Raw genomic sequence first — 17,695 nt, forward strand, 5'->3', positions numbered from 1 at the left:
AAAAAAGCCTAATATTTAGGCGATTTGTTCTTGACTAAAATCAAGTATTGAATAGTTATATTACCCATGAGGCCAATATAATCAATATTAAAATATAATGTTCAGCATTATTTTTATAAGAGCCTTGCTCTTAAAAAACTTAACGCCAAAAAAATATAAACAATATTTACATTTTTACAAAAAAACTATCACTTTGCATGCATACATTTCAACTGTTCTTCCCAAAACACATGTATCTCAAAAACAAACTCCAAATTTCCTTGGTCACACAAAATGAGTTGAGTTGGTTATATATACTAAAGCCTTACTTTTTATTATAATACGGAAGAATTGTATTTTTTACTTTTTAGTCAATTGCTGTTTTTCTAATTAATAAATATATTCATGTAACTTAAGACGACTAGTTTGGGAAAAAATAACTGATTTTTTTAAAAAATTGATTTTACATTTTAAAAATACCTCCCAAATTAGTTTTATCAGGCAAATAAGCTATACGCTTAATTAAATAAATTCAGAAATTATTGTAAATAATATATTAGATGTTTCAAATTTCATGTATGCCTTGAGGATTTCATGTTACATATGAATCTCTCCCTGCATCTAATTCAGAAAAGAACAGGCTGTTCCCCACCAAGCCCCAGAATCTCTTCAAAAGTTGTTATTGAACTGTAACATTTAATGTAACAGAAAGAAAAGAATGTTACATGTAAAGGGAGCAGTCCTAACAGTTAATAATCTCGTACATGCATAGGGTAGAAAGATGGGAAGCAGAATTGAGTGTATATTTAGGTAGAGCAAATGTATAGCAAAACACTTACTTTTTATCAGAATACAAAAGTGCATAGACCTCTCGGTGCATTCCTTCTGGTCTCTTAAATGTTAGGGTCTCTGATGATTTCTTGGATTTTTTCTGAAATAAAAAAAATATTTATTTAAATCCTTTGTGGAGAATTAATGTCAATTTCTAGAAGCAGGTTTGGTTATTCTGCCTTTTGAGTTCTTACAACAATATTGTTTTTTTCTTATGCCTGTAATATTCTAAAATAATGTTCTGATTTTCCAAGTTCCCAAACCCTGTACTATTTCATTATTTCCTCAAAAGTAGAACACAAGGATGCAGGGAGTTAGTGTAGATTCCAGATGCAGCTGACTGACGAACAAACAAGACCAATCAAATTCCTTCTCATTCTAATATCATTACCCATTCCTTTCATTGTGCTGTGTAGCTTTGTTCCCCTATTGCCCAATAAGATAAACAAAGCTACAAAGACAAAACAGGAGATAAACATACAAATGATACACTGGGAAGTGTATATATCTCAAGTGTTACATGAATTCCAAAACTATGATGTAAAAAAGTACAGACTTTATGGAAAAAACCCAGAATAAAATCTTTAATCCAGACTGATAAATCAATCAGAGGCCATACAAGTGATACATTCTAGTTCTAAGTACGTGTAATATTGCACTGACTGTATTAAACAAAATGAAATACAAAAACAGTATTTTCCTTAGCTACCCAAATACACGAGGACTTTAGAATTGAAAGGCTAAAACTGTATCAATTTTTATTTTAAAAAATCCATTTCATTTTTATATTGTCTTTTAAAGCCCATCAAGGAGAGATGTAGCAAGAGTCCTCCAAGAAAAAAATCATGCTGGCAAGATCTCGAATAACAATACAATGTCACATATTTAAAGAAAAATTCTGCTTTTTTGTGCCATTTTCTACATAATTTCTGAACAGACAGCCCTTGAGCCCAAAATTTCTTTTGCTAAGCGAGACGGTTTAAGTCTTGCCCCATTTTATGACATTTCTTACTACAGTTGTTAAGTGAATTACCTCAGTTGTTAAGTTAGTAACATGGTTGTTAAGTGAATGTGGCTTCTCCCATGGACTTTGCTTGTCAGAAGTTCACATGATGACATGACTCTAGGACAGTGCAACTGTCATAAATATGAACCAGATGCCAAGCATCTGAGGTTTGATCACATAACCATGGTGGTTCTCCATTTGTTGTTAAGTATGAAAAATGGTCGTAAGTCCCTTTCTTCCATGCCTTTGTAACGTCAAACTGTCACTAAATGAATAGTAGTAAGTCAGGGGCTACTACTAATTCATAGCTCACACTCTGTAATAAACAACACATGATGGAGACTATCATGCAAGTGTAGCCTCAAGTGTGTTTAAGAAGGCCTCAATGGAAGTAGAACAAAACCAAAAGTGAAATTTGTCCTCTTGAATACTTATTTCAATCAACCATCCCCATCTGTACCTTATCAGAATTGATGATGTCTTTCTTATTAATAGTTCCTATGTTTTCTGATTCTGGGACGCCCAATTCAAGTATATCCCGGACATCTGCTCCAGTAGTCATTCTGATTATCTAAAATTAGAAAAAGGAAAGATTGAAAGCAAATAATCCTTATCTAGACACCCAGTGACACTGAGTGACCTCTGCAAAAGTAACTTCACCCTAGATTCTCTACTAAATAAAAGCTTGATAGGTACCCAAACATCTATGTGAAGAATACCAATCTTAAGCATCAATATACAAGCCGGCCTGGCCTGTTAATGTTAATTTTAATTTTAACTTATTTTAAATGTATTGTTTCTTTTTTAAAAAATCGGTTTGTTTTTTTTGGAAATGGATTTAATCTTTTTTTTAACTTTTGAGATGTGTGTTTTTAATGTTGTACGCCGCCCTAAGTCCTTTTGGAGAAGGGCGGCATATAAATCCAAATAAACCAAACCAAACCAAACCAATATGTTTGCCATTCAAAACAGTAATTGGTAATTGGAATTTGGATCCTGAGTAAGTCTTTCATTTAAGAAATAGTTTCCAGGCACTATTTTATTTACAAATCAAATTTATATGGCCTCACAGCTCACAGAAAGCGATTCTGGGAAGCGTACAACAATCCAATAAAACAATTAATATAAAACAATAATTATGTAATATCATTACAATTTTTAACAAATATTAAAAACTGTAAAACAGAATTAAACAAGACACCCATGCCCTGGGGTTTGCAGGCCTGCTGACATAATCAGGTCTTGAAGGACCTTCAAAAGTTCAGGAATGATGAGGCTGACCTCATCTCGGGAGGGGGGAGGGCACGAGAAAAGAAAAGGTAGACTACAGGCAAAATATAAAAAAAATTCTTCCACAGGTATTCTTGGCTAATCCTCTGCATCCTAATTTTGAATAATCCTCCACATCCTAATTGTTACCAAGTCCAGATACTCCCTTCTTTCTAACCTTATGAAAAAAAAAATCAGATCCTGAAATTCTGAAGCAGGGATAAATATGGTCAAATGTGTCATATAGCCAAACAAAAATTTAGACATTTTGTTACAAATTCTGCACATGAGTGTTGAGTCTAATGAGAATTTTAGCCTCAAAAGAGCTATTATAAATAATGTTCAATCTACAGTGATATTTATGCTTCACAAAATTTAACAAGTCTAGTTAATTGTGATACAATAACTTTATTATTAGTAGAAGCCAAAACACTAATATCTGCAAGATATATACAACCAATAGAGTTCATGAGGAAAAATTCTTATATTCCAATGCGAAGACAGGTGTTTTTGGCTAGTTGAAATATTCTTAAATTAAAGCAATAACATAATATTGCCTTAATATAAGAATTCCTAATAAAAATAGATATTAAGCCAATTAAGAAGACCTAGTTGCGTCCAAATTTTCAGTATTCAATATTAAACAAAGAAAATATATGTCTGAAGAGGACAAAAAAGAAAAGATTATTAATATTTAATTCTTGACTAGATCAAGTTGTTTTTTCAAATTTCCCCACCATCATCGACTTTGCTTTGCTGAACATCTTCTACCAGGAATAAAATGTTACTTTCTATTTTTATTTATAAAATGAGTGAGGCTTTTCACCTTACCTTTTGGAGTTACAGATGCAAATAAATCTTTTTGTACTGTCAAGATTGACATAAAGTGTACCTAAGAATGAATAAACTATTCAGTAAAGACATCCATATAAATATACCGCAACTTTAAGAATGTTAACACTATAGTAATATCCCAAAACGAATTCAGTTTAATGAGTGCGCATTTCCATCAATTGTTTTTAGACGTATTCACTGTCTTATACCCATAATAAGGCAGTCCATGTATATTTATTTGAGAAAAAGGCTCAATGAACTCAGTGAAACTCAATTCTGAGAAAACTGAAACAAGATAGTACTGCCAGCCTTACAGCTGGTGCATAACACAATAGAATTCTTACACTTTCTTATTTTCTTCATTGTGATGTCTTTTCTTTGAACTCATGTATTACTTTGGACATTTTTTGGATTTAAAAAAAAATACATTTGCTAATCTTCGGGGGGGGTAGGGGGGAAGACGCTAAATGGAATTATAAAAGACAATTTAAAAAGCACGGCATGGGATCGACCATAATATTGTTTTTATTACAAATAATAACATGGCTTTAAAATCGTATCGCCCTGTCAGCTTGTCAGTAAATACGAAGTAACAGTGTAGGAGATTACCTTTTACCATACACTCTGATTTAACAATCTTAAGGACGGGATACTGATCCTGTAGTCATCTAAGGCTACTCCGTTTTCAGACTTCAAGGAAAAGGAACTAAAGAACTAAAACGTTGCACTTTCTGCCTTATGAATTACCCATAACCTTCTTCTTTCCAACCCCAGAGGATTATTCCTATTTTCTTGTCCTCGTCCATGTGTTACGGACTATTCTCCAGTAAGGAGTTCGTAGGTCCGCTGAGCCGGTTTACTAACTCCGTTACTTTTATAGGTCTTCAGCTGTTTCTACTTAATAATGATAAAATCCTCCGTTTACTAATAAAATCCTCCGTTCTCCCGCTCTCCCATCCCCTCAGGAAGCCCTCCGGGTCACATTTCCCCATTTATACCTTCAAGTTTATCTCGAACCGGCCCGAAATCCAAGCCTGCACCAACCATAGACCGGTTGTGTAACATCTATAATAACCCTCCCGAGGCTACTTCCGTTCTCTAGTTCTCACAGCACATTTCTCGAATAGTAGTCTTCCTTCGAGCCCGCAATGCAGTGCAGCTCGAATCAAGGCTCGGGTACTATTTGCAATCTAGTTTTGCTAGTTCCGGAGTCTATTTGCACTATTGCCATCGGTGCCCTTGGTGGGCTCTTTTAAAAAAAGAAATCTAAACGAAGGTCGATGGCGGCTATTTAATTAGCATCAAATCCACACACTATGTTATACGAGTTGCATGACAAGAGACAAATTTGGCAATTAGTATCAGGAATCTTTAAATTTATGCTTTCTAATAATAATGAGGTCCAAGAACAGAAATTCTGTATTTGTATCATTTTCGTTCCAGAACACTTTCTCTCTCCCACCCCGTTTCCTTGCAGAAAATGTTGCATGTATTTATTTATCCTTAAATAATTCATTCTTTGAAGCAAGCAGATCAATATTGTTTTCTGAAATGAAATGTCATAAAACCATTGGGCCATTTAGGCAACATTGTCTCTCTGATGAATCCAGATTAAAGCAATCTAAACATTTGTATACATCTGATGAAGTTAAACTCTAAGAGAGCAGTGTTTTTCAAACACTTTGGTCTTAGAAACCCTCTACTTTTTTTAAAAAAATGATTCTTGACTCCAAGAGCTTTGGTTTATGTGAATTATATCTATAAATGTTCACTATGTTAGAAATTAAAACTCAGAAATTTCAAAACATATATTTGATTTTGTGGATCCCTTGAAAGGGCACATACTTTGAGAACCACTGCTCTACATAATGTAATGATGTAATGTAATATAAACATCTAACATAAACATCTGTTTCTATTGTTGAAAACTGATTTTCAGACAGATTTTCCCCAAATATTCAGCTATAGGGCTCACCCTCTTGTGCTGCTAAAAGCAGCAAGATGTCTCATTGCTTTTTTAGTCATATCCTATGATGTCACCTTTATAGCAGAGACAATATAAATTTCAATTTAGCTTTTCCAGTTTAAAATAGTACAGACAGCTGCAACTGCTGATCCCATTCTGAGCTTTATTGTCTCTGTTTTTTTGTTATTCAATCAAGAAACTGTTGAAAGAAATGTCCTTCTGGGTTCGGCTCCAAGTGGGGAAAAAGACACTGGAGACATGGAAAGATGGTTTTAATGGTGGACAGGACCACATGGCTTGAGTCCTGAACAGAAAAGGTGATCACATGCTTCACTGTTGGTGGAGAAGAAGAGAAGGGAAGAGAAGAGAAGAGCAGGGAAGAGAAGAGAAGAGAGTGAAGAAGGGCTTGCAGGACTTTTTATAATCTGTTCTGCCCCACCTATCTGTTTCCTGTTCCTGTGTAAGAAATGTATTCTGATTGGTTGCCAGACTCCCATGGGCCCGGGCAAGGGCAACCCTCTAGGCTGAGTTTTGAATCCAGGTTTGGTTGAGTTCTCAGATGCCATGTGGTCAGTTGAGTAAAAGGCAATATTATCCTGCCTTAATCCCATCACTCTGGAGCTGAAGAGGAGAACTCTTTATTATGTAAAGTAGACTAGCTTGGCCTTCTTAATGGCCCATTGACAAAGTGGGGATGGGCCGGAAGCTGCAGGAATTTACTTTGTGTTTAAAATGTGTTTCTCCCTTTTTCACATCCAGGAAAATATAATATTCTGCCTTTTCAATATTTCCTAGGATATTTCATTTTTCTGGGAGAGGGCTGGGTGATAACTTCCAACAAAACTATGTTTTGCTTATGGAAGGGAGAGTTTTAAATATCAAGTTGGTTTTTGTATTTCCAAAAGTACTTTAAATTAAATCCATATTTCTTGGGTTGAACATTCATTTACTACTGAGTGAATTTTATTTCATTTTGAGACTGAAATGTCTTTATTCATTTGTTTGCCTGCTTGTTTGTTCTACTGAATTTAGAGGCTTCTTGACTCCAAAGGACTCTAGGCAGCTTACATTTTAACAAGTGGAGAACAATGAAATCAAAAAGAAAAAGATCAGGCATGGGGGGGGGGGGAATGTACCAAAAGAAAATTATCAGGAACTAACCACATACACAATGCTTTGTAGAAAATCATCAGGGTGGGAACCATATGGATGTCTGGGAGATGCTGTTCTAGACTAGAGGCAGTGATGGGATTCAAATAATTTAACAACCGGTTCTCTGCCCTAATGATTTCTTCCAACAACCAGTTCACCAAACTACTCAGACAGTTAACAACCGGTTCTCCCCAAGTGGTGCGAACTGGCTGAATCCCACCACTGACTAGAGGGCAATTGCTTCAACAGAGAAGGAATGTTTCCTAGGACCTATTAGATGGCATTGTTTAATTGATGCCAACTCTGCTCAATCTTACTGAATAAGTACAAAGTATTCGAAACAGGTGGACCTTCATATAACTAAGCCATATGCCCTAAAAGCCTCTATAGATAACAACCAGCATCTCGAATTGCACCTGGAAACCAAGTGGTATTCAGGGGCAGCCTTGATGTCAATAAGCTGACATCACTCATCTTATTACAGTCTTAGATCAGCACAAGCCCCATGTAAGGAACATTGCATTTTATAGTCTGCTTGTGAGATGACTATAACCAGCATGAATGACAATCTGAAGGGCCTCCCAATCTAGAATTGGGTGCAACCGGTACACTAGGTGAATCTGTGCAAAGGCCTTTTGGCTACAGCTCCCATCTGTATTTTGAACAGTAGCTTGAGTCCACTGTGATTCCCAGATTATGGATCCATCTTGAATGGGGAAATGCAACACCAACCAAGACAAAGGATGGAAACTCCCCAGATCCAGGTATCCCAAATAACCACAACTTGGTCTTATAAGAAATGAGTCTGAATTTACAGTCTTCTCCTACAGTCCACAGAGGAGTGGTCATATGAACAAAATTTGAGCTGACTTGGGCCCACCCACCTTTAAAAGTCGGTTGGGAGACCGTGGTTGCTGGTTACACCCGGTCGCTTGTACCAACCCCCGCGTTCTAGGTGGTCAAGAGTTACAGACCCAAGGCCTGAGGCTGTTGTTATGCAATGCGAGGTCCGTTGTTAACAAGTCCCCCCTCATTCACGATCTAATTTTAGAGGGGGAGCTGGACCTCGCGGGAATAACGGAGACCTGGTTGGGCCACAAGGGAGGTCTTCCCCCTCGTGGAAATGTGCCCACCAGGCTACCGAGCATTTCACCAGCCCCGGGCCCAGGGAAGGGGCGGTGGGGTGGCAGTAATTATTCGGGAGGACTTAGAGCCGAGGGAGTCTACTGTGCCACAGACGTCCGGATGTGAATCCCTTGTTGTGAAATGGGGCCCTGGGAGACAGTTGGGCCTGCTGATAGTATACCTGGCTCCTCGCTATACATCAGCGGCCCTGCCCGAACTCCTCGAGCTGATCGCATCGGTGACGGTTGAGACCCCCAAACTTTTAGTGATGGGGGATTTTAACCTGCCATCGATGGGAGAAGCATCAGAGGGGGTTCGGGAGTTCATGGCTTCCATGACAGCCATGGACCTGACTCAAATGATTCAGGGCCCGACACATGAGGGAGGACACACTCTGGACCTTGTTTTTGTCTCTGGCCAGTGGCTGAGTGATCTGGGAGGAGGGGACTTAACCATCACTCCCCTGTCATGGTCAGATCACTCACTCCTTCGTCTTGACTTCCCTGGTGCTACCTCCCGCTGCGGGGAGGCGGAACCAGAAAGTACCAGATGGTTCCGCCCCAGGCGCCTGATGGAACCTGATAGGTTCCAGACGGAGCTTGGGCCACCTCCTGTAACCTTGACCCGCCCCCGGGTAGAGGACCTGGTGGTCGCGTGGAATAATGCGACTACCGGGGCCTTGAACCGGGTGGCGCCTTTGCGGCCTCTCCGGCGGCAACGATCCACCCTGGCCCCTTGGTTTACCGAGGAACTAAGGGTGATGAAATGCCGCAAGAGACGTCTAGAGAGTCGTTGGAGATCCTCTCGCTCCGAATTTGATCGAACACAGGCACGAGCCCATTTAAGGACGTACCTTGTGGCATTGAGAGTGGCCAAACGGCAATATTGTGCCACTCTCATTGCATCCGCGGAGAACCGCCCTGCCGCCCTGTTTCGGGTGTCCCGCTCCCTCTTGTTTCAGAGGCCGCGGGAGGCCCCTCTACAGGGCAGGGCAGAGGAATTTGGTAAATATCTGCAGGATAAAATCGCTCAAATCCGGAGGGATTGGGTCCCTGTCAGTGGTCCAATGGAGACGTCCATGGCGAGTCTTGAGGAATCGATCTGGGAGGAGTTTGACTTGGTTGCCATCGAGGATTTGGACAGAATGCGTGGACGACTGCGACCCACCACATGTTTATTGGACCCGTGCCCCTCCTGGCTTGTACTGGCATCCTGGGAGGTTACACGAGACTGGCTCCTGGGCCTAGTGAATGCTTCGTTGAGCGAGGGGTCTCTCCCGGCCGCCTTGAAAGAGGCGGTGGTGAGACCCTTGCTCAAGGAGCCTTCCCTGGACCCTTTGGAGCTGGCCAATTATCGTCCTGTCTCCAACCTTCCCTTTTTGGCAAAGGTTGTAGAGAGTGTGGTGGCCTACCAGTTTCCACGTCATCTGGAGGAAAATGATTATCTAGACCCGCGCCAGTCCGGCTTCCGCCCCGGTCACAGCACGGAGACGGCCTTGGTCGCGTTGGTGGATGATCTCTGGAGGGCCAGAGATAGAGGTTGTTCCTCTATCCTGGTCCTATTAGACCTCTCGGCGGCTTTTGATACCATCGACCATGGTATCCTGCTGCGCCGGCTGGAGGGGTTGGGGGTCCGGGGCACCGTTTTGCGGTGGTTCGGCTCCTACCTTTCTGGCCGGACGCAGCGTGTGTTGGCAGGAGAAGAGAGGTCGACCCTACGCCCCCTTACTTGTGGGGTGCCACAGGGGTCGGTCCTCTCGCCACTCCTGTTCAACACATATATGAAGCCGCTGGGTGAGATCATCCGTGGTTTCGGGGTGGGATACCACCTGTACGCTGATGATACTCAGCTGTACTTTTCCACCCCGAACCACCCCAATGAGGCCATCGAAGTGATGTCCCGGTGTGTGGAAGCCGTACAGATCTGGATGGATGACAACCGACTCAAGCTCAACCCCTCCAAGACGGAGTGGCTGTGGGTACCAGCTCCCCGGTTCAGCCAATTAACTCCATCATTGGCCATTGGGGGCATTCAACTTGCCCCCGTGGAGCGGGTGCGCAATTTGGGCATCCTCCTGGATGCCCGGCTGTCCATGGATGACCATGTGACAGCCGTGGCAAGGAGGGCGTTCCACCAGGTTCGCCTGGTGCGCCAATTGCGCCCCCTACTGGACCGGGACGCCTTACGCACAGTCACTCATGCGCTGGTGACGTCTCGCTTGGACTACTGTAACGCTCTCTACATGGGGCTTCCCTTGAAATGCACCCGGAGGCTACAGTTGGTCCAGAACGCAGCCGCGCGGGTAATTATGGGGAGTACTAGGTACTCCCATGTGACACCGTTCCTGCGCGAGCTGCACTGGCTTCCTGTGGTCTATCGGGTGCGTTTCAAGGTTTTGATAACAATCTTTAAAGCGCTCCATGGCTCAGGACCTAGTTACTTGCGGGATCGTATTCTGCCCCATACATCCCTGCGACCAATCCGCTCGTACAGAGAGGGCCTCCTCCAGGTGCCGTCCACTAGACAGTGTCGGGGGGCGGTGCCTAGGAGTAGAGCCTTCTCTGTGGCGGGCCCAGCCCTGTGGAATGACCTCCCTCCGGATATTAGGAATACCTCTGACCTCCGCTCCTTTCGTATTAAGCTTAAGACCCACCTATTCCAAGTAGCTGGCCTGGCTCAACTTTGATCTAACCAAATCGCTCCTGACGGGTTTTTAATTGGGTATTTTAATTATATTTAATTATTTAGGGGTTTTTAATCACTGTATTCTAATTGTTTTTTATTCATCAGCCGACCTCCTCCTTGTGTATGTCTCGGTATATGTCTCTGTTATATGTTTGTTTTGTCCACATATTTATTTCATATGTTTCATTGTACGCCGCCCCGAGTCCTTCGGGAGAGGGTGCGGCTAAGAAATAAATATTTATTTATTTATTTAAAACTGTCTTTGGGCTGCTTGCTTGCTTACTGCTGCCAGATGCTCTGCAGCTCAGCCTTGCCTACAATCCCACAACCACTGCAATGCACGTCACTACTGTACTGTCTGGAACCCCCCCCCCCTTTTTTTTTTTGCATCACCCTCTTTTGCATTAGAGCAGCTAAAACTTGTCTTGCATCCTGCCCAAGGCCTCCATTCATACCTATGGGGGAATTTAAAAGGAGGCAGAGGAGGCAGTCCCTTACCTTACTGGGACAGAGCTGGAATGAACCAAACCAGAAATGGCTTGGTTCAGGGTGGATCCTCACCTAGCCATGGATCCTCAAGAGCCACGGTGGCGCAGTGGTTAGAATGCAGTACCACAAGCTACTTCTGCTGATCACCGGCTGCCAGCGGTTTGGCAGATCAAATCTCACCAGGCTCAAGGTTGACTCATCCTTCCATCCTTCCAAGGTGGGTAAAATGAGGACCCAGATTGTTGGGGGCAATATGCTGACTCCGTACGCTACTTAGAGAGGGCTGTAAAGCACTGTGAAGCGATATATAAGTCTAAGTGCTATTGCTAGCCACTGGTAGGATTTGGTTAACAACAGCAATGGGAACTGCCAGGATTGCTGTAGTCATATGACATTATTTACAACTGCATTGCTTAATGACAAAAATTATGGTCCTAATTGCCATTATTAACCAAAGATGACCTGCAATCTGCTTCCTGTAGCCAATATTATTATGCACCAATGCTGCTGATTGTACATGTCTGTTGGTTCTGATCATTCACCCTTCTTTCTCCAGAATCAAGTAAGTAAAGACAGATCTACTGTGTCTTCATCTTTAGTTTGCTATGTTGAAAAGTAACTCTGAAAGTAATATTAAACAGATTAAAGAGATTTATAAAATCCAGCAATCTCACTGGTTCTCTAACACTAACCAGTAGAGGGCAGCATTGACCACTGAATGGAATCATTTCTACTCCCCTTCTTAGCTGTTCTCCAGAAAACTGCCAGCTCACATATCCTAAGACTAAGTAATGATCTTAAACATGCAAAATTAAATACTTAAAAAAAAAATCTTACAAGAATTGTTGTTGTTAAACAGTCGTGATCATTTGCGGTCACTTCATATGACTTCCCCAACTAACAATTAGCAGCTGATTCTATGGAGAACTAGACACATAACATTTGAACACATTGGATATACTGTACCTAACCGTGTATAATCAGGCAATCATTAATAACAATAAGGTCCAAAATGATGTCATAATTGGCAAATCATAGTATGTAAGAGCTATGGTGGTGTAGTGGTTAGAATGCAGTACTGCAGGCTAACTGACTGCTCATTCCAGGAGTTTGATTCTGACCGGCTCAAGGTTGACTCAGCCTTCCATCCTTCCGAGGTCGGTAAAATGAGGACCCAGATTGTTGGGGGCAATATATTGATTCTGCAAACTGCTTAGCAAGAGCTGTAAAGCACTGTGAAGCGGTACATAAATAGCAATAAGTGCTATTGCTATGTATCCAGTTTTGGAACTTTTACTTAAATATATCCAGCAAGTGAATGATAAATTTAAAAGAAATTTTAATGTTATATTCTGAGCAGATAGAACTCAGTCAGAATACATGGCTGATATTCTTGCTGTAGAAAGAAGTGAGGAAAAGTTGTATAGCCATTTCTATCATTTTTAACAATACTTTTAAAGGTGAAAGTTATTCCTTGATCTGCTGAAAACTGCAGCCATTAATAACTAATTTTGAAAAAGAAAGTATAGAGATCTATAGATACACGATTGCTGCTGTTAGGTGCTATTCAATGAATTGTTATCGTGGTTTCACAAACTAGATTTTAACAAACACATCTATGTTTCTATTGTACATAAGATGAATATGTGCAATATGTGTCCATCTTTCCATCTAAAGTTATTAATGTAAAATACATTTTGATTAACTTTATGTAATTGTAAAGAGTGTAGGAGTTGCAATCACACATCTTGATGATGTCACAAATATTGGCCAATATGGCTTTAAACAACAGTTATTACTTGCAAATGTGTACATGCAACTTCAATTCTCATTCAAATCTATGGGTTTTGTAGCCTATGATTTTTACTGGAGTTTTTGTCATTATTTTTTCCTGAATATATGATATGAACTCTGATGTTTTAATGAAGTTTAGTCACTTCTGAATTTCTAAATTTTCTTCATCACGAGCAAAAGTATATTTTATGCTCTTTTAGGTTATTTCTGTAAAGGTTTTCACGTGATTTGGGAACATATCATTAAAATATAACAATTGGTGAGAAGAATGAAACCGATGTCATCATTCCAACAATAACAGCAGCATTGATAAACCCAGATGGAAAATTCACATAGACCTAACAGTGAAAAAACTGCAGGCAGAGCTGAACAATTTGAAAAAAACTAAGATGAGGAGAATTGAAAAGGAACAACTGAAGCTGGGCTTTAAAAAGTGATATAACATTGGATTCGCAATCATAGTTGGCGATGAAGACTTAAAACCGATATACTATGAGGAACAAAATGAGTAAATCAATGCTTGTATAAGCAATACAGGTAGCCCTTGACTAATGGCCACAATTGAGCCCAAAATTTATGTTGCTAAGCGAGAAGTTGCTAAGTGTTGCACCGTTTTATGACCTTTCTTGCCGCAGTTGTTAAGCGAATCACTGCCGTTGTTAGTAACATGGCTGTTAAGTGAATCTGACTTCCCCATTGACTTTGTTTGTCCGAAGGTTGCAAAAGGTGATCACATGACCCCAGGACACTGTAATCACCATAAACATGAGTCAGTTGCCAAGTGTCTGAATTTTGACAATGTGACCATAGAGACGCTGCAATAGTCTTAGTCACGTTTTGAGTGCTATTGTAACTTCAATCAGTCACGAATAGTTGTAAGTTGAGGACTACCTGTACAATCAATATTTACAGTTTAGAACAGGGGTGTCCAAACTTGGGAACTTTAAGACTTGTGGACTTCAACTCCCAGAATTCTCCAGCCAGCATGGCTGGCTGGGGAATTCTGGGAGTTGAAGTCCACAAGTCTTAAAGTTCCCAAGTTTGGACACCCCTGGTTTAGAACAAATCAGTATCAGTTCTGCAGGAATATTGGCTCCAAGCACCATTAAAGTGAAAAAAATATTACGAAACCTGACAATGAAGAAATTTCTCAGCTTTGTAAGGATAGTCAGATCACCCCGCAGAATAAAACAAGATAACTTTAATGAATTTAAACCACACAAAATCAATGGAAAGGGGAAATGATGAAAAATTTAACTGTCACATTTCAAAGAAAATCAAGAATTAGGGTACACCATGAACTGAGAAATTACATGGGTTTTGGTTCAAATATCTAATTAGCCTACATGCATGGTTAGCTGATTAGTTATGTGGCATTAAAGAATAAAACAAAGTTTAGATGACAACTGGAAGAACTTTTTAAGAATGAACGATACAGAAAAAGCGCCATGCCTCAAAACTACAGACCAATAAAATTCGAGCGTCTTTCATGCTTGAAAGTCTTAATGAAATAATAGCAAATTCAAAGGATGTTTCTCTCAAGGACAATTTTCTCTATTCAGAGAAAGCTAGAATTACTGGATCCATGGAAACCCAAATGGAGTTATTGAAAATGACACAACAAAAAATTTATGAGATTTTAAAAACTAGGCTAATTGACACATAGAGCATAACACTGCTATTAAAAAGTAGCATATTTGGTATATTGATGTAGCCATCCAAGATACAATAATGTTGTAGAAAAGGAACTGGAACAGTAGTGGGGTTCAATTTTTTTTTACTACCAATTCTGTGGGCGTGACTTGGTGGGCATGGCGTGGTGTTGTGGGCGTGGCTTGGTGGGCGTGGCAGGGGAAGGATACTGCAAAATCCCCATTCCCTTCCCACTCCTGTAGGAAGGTTACTGCAAAATCTCCCTTCCCTTCCCACCAGCTCCATTTTCCTGTTCAGGGCAACAAAAGAAGATCAGCTGGGAGGCAGCAGGGGTGTGGCCAGCCTATTTGCCAGTTCTCCGAACTACTCAAAATTTCTGCTACCGGTTCTCCAGAACCTGTCAAAACTGGCTGAACACCACCTCTGAACTGGAATAGGTTATAAAATGTCAACATGCAAACAGAGATTACAACATGTGGGAGAAGACAGTGGCACCAACAGGTATTGAGACAATAAATGTGATACTTCAAGAATTTAGTAAAAAATTTAATTGCCTAAATTTGGCACATCATACAACCCAACCACAAACAGCAATGTTGGGCACCTCATTCAACATAAATGGCTACCTTTATGATTTCCAAGTCCTTGGAAATGCTTTAAATCATGAAGAAGAAATATACAATATAACAACACAAGTAGTGGATTTGGAATAAAAACACTACAATATCATATTTTCTTTTATTGAATGCTGATTAATATGTAAAACATTTTGAACCACAAAATACAATTATTGTTTTCTTTACAGCTCAGATGCCTGCTTCTCTTATGCTCAAGATAATGTTACTAAACCTCTTAGACTTACAAGAACAGCTTTTAAATGGAGTGACATTGAGTTGGGATGTACCTCTTCTCTGGAATAGTGTTATTCCACCATTATCCTATAGCACTATTATTCCAGAAAACCTGAGTCCTAAAGGAGCTTGCCTAGATTTACTGTGAACGTAGCTCTGCAAAACACTTGCACAACACCAGAGCAAAGTTTGAAAGGGGGCTAAATCTGCCACTCTAGCCGACTGTCAAAGCCCACCTCCTCCTCAGTGCTTTCTCATATTAAGGACAGTTATTAGTGGGTATTTTCTGGCAGCTGATTGGTGGGAAAGCAGATTAAGTCAGGGGAATCTACCAATCATCTTCCTTAACTTGCTCCATATTAAAAGAACTACAACATTTCCTTGATACTTTACTATTAGAATTCTCCACACCATTATATTTGCATTATTCCATCTTCTATATATAATAGTCTCAGTCCAAGGCATATTTAAAACCCAAGAGAGGGGGAATGGGAAGACTACTGATGTATTCTTAGATTTAAAATTTATCCTCATGAAATCCTCTGTTTTCAAGACTTTGTTAAGGAAACTGCATAATATGTTACACTTAGTATTATTCAAAGTTTCATTTTATTTTTGATCCGAATTCAGAGAACGCTCCCTGGCAGGATCTTTTTAGCCAGGACTTTTCTCTATACAGAGGACTTTTTCTTTTGTCCCTTTCAATTCCTCTGGCACAGCCTATCCTATTTGGGAGAGTCTGTCTGTGATATAGATAATATTCTTATGCATCAATAAACAAAGACAGATACTTCCTGCCAGCCACTAAGCAAAGTCTCTGCTTTGGCTCTGCTCCTTGAATTTGCAAGAAACCACCTCAAGTGAAAAAAAAAATCTTCCAAAAAGTTGTCCCAACTTCTAGGTTTTTTTTTTTTTTTTTGAAAGCTTTTCTCACAAACGTTTCCATCCATTTGTTTGGCTGCATTGCCTGGATGGAGAAATATCCAAAGCCTGGGTTCTGCACATGTATGGAGATTCTCAGTCCTCCAGGTCATGGTTGTTCCAAGAAGCTTCTTCAGCTCTGACTAGATGGTGGGTAATGGAAGGAATAATGAAAAGAAGGACTGGGGGAGACATGATAGCAGTGTTCCAATATCTCAGGGAACAAGAGGGAGTCAAACTATTCTCCAAGGCACCTAAGGGTAGAACAAGAAGCAATGGGTGGAAACTAATCAAGGAGAGAAGCAACTTAAAACTAAGGAAAAATTTCCTGACAGTTAGAACAATTAATGACTGGAACAACTTGCCTGCAGAAGTTGTGAATGCCCCAACACTGGAAGTTTTTAAGAAGAGATTGGATAACCACTTGTCTGAAGTGGTGTAGAGTTTTCTGCCTAACCAAGGGATTGGACTAGAAGACCTCCAAGGTTCCTTCCAACTCTGGAAGGGGACCAGAGTTCTCTTCTCTTCTCTTCTCTTCTCTTCTCTTCTCTTCTCTTCTCTTCTCTTCTACTCCTTGCAGACAGCTGATCTGCAAGGAGCTTCTTGAATGAGAAGCAAAACATTTTCAAAGAAAAAAAAAATAGAAAGTCCAGTTGGCTCTTGAAAAAGCACCTCTGTGTTCTGGACCTGCAACTTTGGCTATCACAAAAGCCTATATCTATATACTTTCCTGAACATATACATACATATATGCAAACATACATACATACTTAACATTTATTTCCATCTTACAATGTATTCTGAAAGTGCTATGTGTACATCATAGGACAAAAATGCTAAATAAGATATTAACATGATTCACATAGCATGCTAAGAGAGTTGTACACAATACAATTGCCAAAAAACATATGAAGGAAGGCGGACATACGGTACTTGAGATTTCATTAGGGATTGTCCATGGGCCATTAAGATGCATCACAATGTTGAGGATTATGAGGTTTTTTTCGTGTAGGAATGTTGAGGATCATAACCCTTTTTTAAAATGAATGCTATATCTATCAATTTTGTAGCATGACCACAGAATTTCACTCTGCCCATCGCTATGAAATTCTCTGAATCCTTTATCAGGTCTATTGATCA

The 17,695-nt window shown here is 40.2% G+C and overlaps 1 protein-coding gene across 1 annotated transcript in view; it reads right to left on the reverse strand.

Moving 5' to 3' along the window:
• The window catches only part of DMAP1 (DNA methyltransferase 1 associated protein 1), a 46,958-nt gene extending 41,929 nt beyond the window's left edge, over positions 1–5,029 (reverse strand). Inside the window, exons 1-4 of the mRNA XM_081946338.1 lie at positions 4,918–5,029; positions 3,917–3,977; positions 2,277–2,387; positions 819–910 (exon numbers count right to left, since the gene is read on the reverse strand). Of these exons, the coding sequence (XP_081802464.1) occupies positions 819–910; positions 2,277–2,378 (194 nt within the window). The 5' untranslated portion in view covers positions 2,379–2,387; positions 3,917–3,977; positions 4,918–5,029. The remainder of the gene's footprint in view (positions 1–818; positions 911–2,276; positions 2,388–3,916; positions 3,978–4,917) is intronic.
• Between the last annotated feature and the right edge of the window lie 12,666 nt (positions 5,030–17,695).

This window comes from Natrix helvetica (genome assembly GCF_964273705.1).
Source record: "Natrix helvetica genome assembly, chromosome: 3".
Lineage (NCBI taxonomy): Eukaryota > Metazoa > Chordata > Lepidosauria > Squamata > Natricidae > Natrix > Natrix helvetica.